General features: G+C 38.2%; 1 protein-coding gene across 3 annotated transcripts in view; it reads left to right on the forward strand.

Annotated features, from left to right (window-relative positions):
- Positions 1-4,436, forward strand: part of slc26a10 (solute carrier family 26 member 10) — a 6,119-nt gene extending 1,683 nt beyond the window's left edge. The window contains exons 6-19 of one of the 3 annotated variants that reach the window (XR_011927146.1): positions 65-147; positions 227-374; positions 454-567; positions 728-805; positions 892-987; positions 1,383-1,489; positions 1,591-1,660; positions 1,907-2,089; positions 2,158-2,212; positions 2,753-2,841; positions 2,916-2,970; positions 3,044-3,150; positions 3,222-3,326; positions 4,052-4,436. Coding sequence is in view for 2 of the 3 variants with exons in the window: in XM_072449953.1 (XP_072306054.1) it covers positions 65-147; positions 227-374; positions 454-567; positions 728-805; positions 892-987; positions 1,383-1,489; positions 1,591-1,660; positions 1,907-2,089; positions 2,158-2,212; positions 2,753-2,841; positions 2,916-2,970; positions 3,044-3,150; positions 3,222-3,260 (1,224 nt within the window). In the remaining variant the exon portion in view is untranslated. Of the gene's footprint in view, positions 1-64; positions 148-226; positions 375-453; positions 568-727; positions 806-891; positions 988-1,382; positions 1,490-1,590; positions 1,661-1,906; positions 2,090-2,157; positions 2,213-2,752; positions 2,846-2,915; positions 2,971-3,043; positions 3,151-3,221; positions 3,485-4,051 lie in introns of those variants that run through there. The other 2 variants (XM_072449953.1, XM_072449954.1) reach the window with 2 other exon arrangements.
- Positions 4,437-4,971: the final 535 nt, after the last annotated feature.

Here is a 4,971-nt window from a genome sequence, read left to right on the forward strand (position 1 = left end):
TTTTCTCTGAGGTTAACTCAAGTACACTTTGTACCATTATTTTGATAACTAACTAATGCTCCAGGTGATCATAGCCACAGCAGTGGCTTACAGCTTCTCCATGGACTCCTCCTACAACATACAGATAGTTGGACACATCCCAGCCGGGTGAGATTGGCATAAATCCCTTGCTTGCTTTCCATATCCTCATTTCCGGCCATCTCATTCATATTGTTTTTGTGCGCAGGTTCCCGAGGCCACGGATGCCTGCTGTGCATGCTTTTCCTGAGATTGCTGGAGACACGATAGCCATAACATTTGTGGGTTATGCCGTATCTGTGTCTTTAGCCATGATTTATGCAGATAAACACGGTTACTCAATACATCCAAACCAGGTCAATAACAAGAGCCTTTTAAGCTGCACATGTTTACCTTGTTTTGGGTATTTTACTCACTGAGGTCTTTGTGTGATAGGAGCTGTTGGCACATGGCATCTCCAACACAGTGTCATCGTTTTTCACCTGTTTCCCAAGTTCAGCCACCTTGGCCACCACAAACATACTCGAGAGCGCTGGGGGACATACACAGGTTAGATCACAGTCATATTATAATCTATTTACTATTACAGCAGTGAATAACACTTACTTTCACTTGTGTCATACTTGATTACAAAATCTTCATTGAGATATTGGTATGATACCGCGTGCACAATATTACAGATAAACAGTATTTTCTGTATTTACATCAGCTGTCTGGCTTTTTCACCAGTCTGGTAGTTCTTATTGTCTTGCTGCTGATTGGTCCTCTCTTCTACTTCTTACCTAAGGTGCGTAGCCATGCTCAGATTACATTAACATGCTATGACAGAAAACAAACCAAAGTAATTGAGTTTCTCTGTGTATATCCTTTCAGGCTGTCCTAGCGTGTATCAATGTCACCAGCCTCAGGCAGATGTTTCTGCAGTTTCAGGACCTTCCGGAACTATGGAGAGTCAGCAAAATAGACTTTGTAAGGACAATGACAAACTTGCATATCATTACAAATGTATGTATCTGGATAGGAAACAGGAAATGCCACAAATACAGGATATAATATATGTCCATGTGGGACAATAAAGGAATATCTTATCTTATCTTCTTATCTTATCTTTTTATATATATATATATATATATATATATATATATATATATATATATATATATATATTATTATATTATATTTATACATATATACAGTATAGCCATACCTGTTTTACTGTTTCATCTGTCTGCCCACCATTGCCCCAAAACATTTTTGTATATTTTGCTCAAGACAGTAAAGTTCTATTTGGTTGTTCTTTGTGAGGCTATTTTGCCTACTATTTCTTTTTGGTTTGAATTCATTTTTGTTTCTTTTTGATGTAGCTGGTGTGGTTGGTGACATGGCTGTCTGTCGTTGTACTGAACGTGGACTTGGGTCTGGCCATTGGGGTTGTGTTTTCAATGATGACTGTGATCTGTCGCACACAGAGGTAAGTTCTAGTTTGTTGTTGTTGTAATTTTCTAATGCTATGTATGAATATATATAAAAGAAATGTATGAAGAATTTATAATGTTGCATTGTTGTCTGCAGGGCTGGCTGTTCTGTCCTCGGTCGGGCGAGCAACACAGAAATTTACAGACCTCTGGAGAAACACAACAAGGTTTGGTTTAAAGTAACTTGAAACTCCAGACATACAAGTCTTTTACATTTGGAGTTAAAATTGTAGATTTCATTGAGCAGTGCAATAAATAATACATTACAAATATACTCACACCGTCCAGTATTTTAATATGAGCACTGTCTTTTTAAGATACAAACTCCAATTAGTTGAATATTGTCCCTGATTTGTTTGTCATTTCTACAAACATTCATCATTATACGTTTTGGTACACTATTGTGCTTTCAGTGTTATGAGGTGCCGGGGGTGAAGATCCTGACTTACAACGGGCCAATCTACTATGGGAACCGCAGTTTCTTTCGTGATGAAGTTAGTAAACTGCTCGGCCTAACTCCAGAGAAGATACGCAGCCGAGAAAAGGCCCAGAAGGCCATGGAGAAACGGGAGAGGGCGAGCGCTCTCAACACTGTGGTGCGTGGTGGAAGAATCAAACACTGCAGATGATCACAACTAATATTACTGCTTCATACCCATCTTAGGAAAGAGGCATTGCAAACCATTTATTTTCCTCTAATAATGAGATTTTCAAAACTGGTGAGTGCATTCAATCTGTCTCATTTAATGTCATGTTCATGTGCATATAACTGATGTAAATAAGAGTGTTTACCTTACCATTATTAGTAGTATTGTTTGTCTTATGCCAGCTATTTTTATTATTATTTTATCTTTAAATTTATTTTCTTCCCTCCATTCCCTATTAAGATATGAGAGGACCTGTTTACAGGAGTTTTGTTAATAAGATTTTTTGTTTTTGTTCATAAGAGCTCTTCTATTAAGAGTTATCTGTCCTTTCCCTCTGTATCTGCTGCGTTGTAACGCCAAAATTTCCCCATGTGTGGACAATAAAGGATTATCTTATCTTATCTTATCCTTATTTTCTTTACTTTTTACAAATACAGAGCAATTCATTATTATTTCATTAAGTTTCATTCTATGCCCTAACCATAATATATTATAACACAAATTGCTCATTAAAACAAAAATCATCCAAAACTATAGTGGACCTTAACCAGTTCAAGGCAGACATGTTTTGTGAATCATGGGTTGGCAACTTTTAGAAACCTTTTTGCGCAGCGGCTCCTGAAAACGAGGTGCAGACGGTGCTGCTCGACTGCAGCAGTGTCATATTTGTGGATGTAGCCGGAGCCAGACTCTTCATACAAGTTTGTGTTTGTGTGTTATAAAAATCTACATACAGATTGTATTATTTATATTCACGCATTTCTATATTTTCCAGATGTGTACTGAATGCCAGAAGGTCGGAGTGAGCGTGTATTTAGCCAACTGCAATGGTAGGGTCTAGTCTACAGACATTCTAAACATTGTATTCACCTTTTGTGTATTGATCATGGTTGTTTTATGCAGAAAATGTCTTAAGGATTCTTACGTCAAGTGGTCTAATGAACTATATAAACGCACAACATATTTTTGTCACAGTTCATGATGCTGTAATGTACATTCAGCATCAGATGGTGAGAAAGAAGTGACCTGCTATTTAAGACCGTTCATTATTTATTGTTGGTGACACCTCTTTTTCTATTAGGAGAGACCCCAAGAAAACACCTCTACGGTTTGGGTATGAGCCGGTTGGTTTGGGGTGAAGACTGAAGATAAAAAGCAGGATAAAGCAGTGTTTGAAATAAGCAAAGTATGTCGTCCACATGAGATTTTAAAGAGACTCGGAACGTTATTTCTATGTGGAAAAATGTGTGGAAAAATATATTTAACTCTAAAGGGAATGTTTCAGTATTTATTACTTTTTATGTCGGCCTGTGTGTTCAATTTATATAAACTTCAAGAATTGTTTTAATTTTGAAAATGAATGTTGCCTTTATATAATATGGAGAGGACAATCTGAAAACATGTTTATCTTGTTTACCTTAAAATGTAGTTGAACTTTGAAGAGGTTTCCGTGGTCGTGTGCTGTGTATTACATAGGGATTGTAATATACAGCACAACATACACAGCATACAAAAGAATGTGAAGCATTTGGCCCAGCAGATCTCAGCAGAGAAGAAGTGATGTCATGTGCCTCTACAGGTCACAGGCTGTAGTGGTTTTTACTGAACAAACCGGAGAGAGACTCACAACAAATTCAAAAATAACCTTCTTTCCTGCTTTATAATATCTAGTTTATCACTCAAGGTAAACCTCAACTAAATGTAACGTAAAGCATTGGAGTGCCTCGGCTTAGGAAAAGTATACGTGAACATTTAGGAGTGCAGTCCCAGCCTCTGTCTCTGTGTGGGCCACTGTTATAAGATAAACCTCACTTCACTCTAACACAAGCACTAACATATCTGAGATGTACCTGGTGCAAGGCCCTGGAGAGACTTGTATAGAAGCAGAGCTGCTTTAAATAGACTTCATAGGTTAAATACGTTGAAGTTTGGACACTAGATGGGACTGTGGAGCAGATGTGTGCTGTTGTGCTGCCCCCTGCTGTCCAACAACTACACCATTTGTCCTCACGCTCGATTTACCTTGACCGAGCACAGCTACACCTTTGAGTTCCAAACTAGGACAAAACCAGGAAAAAAATAATTATTATTTTCTATGCTTGATGTTGGACGAGCCAGTGAACATTTCTTATCCAGTCCATATTTCAAAGGGGTCTCTAGACACACTGCCCTTTGGGTTTTCCCTTTAATGCTCAAGGAGGATTTCGCTAATTGGGAGGAAGTATTCCACTTCAATTAGAACACGATACACGAGGCTCCGGCCAGTTGTTTACTAGGCCACAAAATAACCTACTCATAAATTACTTATTTGTTTGCGTTGTAGCATGCATACACAAAGGCCTGTGCTATTTCATTATATTAATACTAATAATTATATTGTATGCTAAAAAAAGTTTCTCACATTACACTAAACTATTTACAAATGAAATGCCAAAGACATGCATGTGTTAGGTAAAAATTGGTAACTCTAAATTGGCCCTAGTGAATGAATGTGAGAGTGAACTGTCTGTAATGTCTATGTCTCTGTGTTGACCCTGGGACAAGTTGGCCACTGTCCAGGATGTACCCCGCCTAAGGCCCGAAGTCACTGGGATAGGCTCCAGTCACCCGCGACCCCGAAAGGGAACAAGCGGTAGAAAATGGATGGATGAATGGATCTTACTCACTCAGTGCTTCTGTCTAGTGGTCAAGAGCACTCACAACAGTCTTATGTGATGCAGATGTGACTTGAACTGTGTAATATCTGTTCTCAAGTAGGTCTTATTTCAAACTGTACAATAGTATAAGGATATTTGTATGCATATAATAAAAAATACCAGCTCACCCTCTGC

Source organism: Eucyclogobius newberryi, unplaced genomic scaffold (assembly GCF_026437365.1).
Source record: "Eucyclogobius newberryi isolate DKJ021-1_F unplaced genomic scaffold, fEucNew1.0.hap1 SCAF_17, whole genome shotgun sequence".
NCBI classification, from domain to species: domain Eukaryota; kingdom Metazoa; phylum Chordata; class Actinopteri; order Gobiiformes; family Gobiidae; genus Eucyclogobius; species Eucyclogobius newberryi.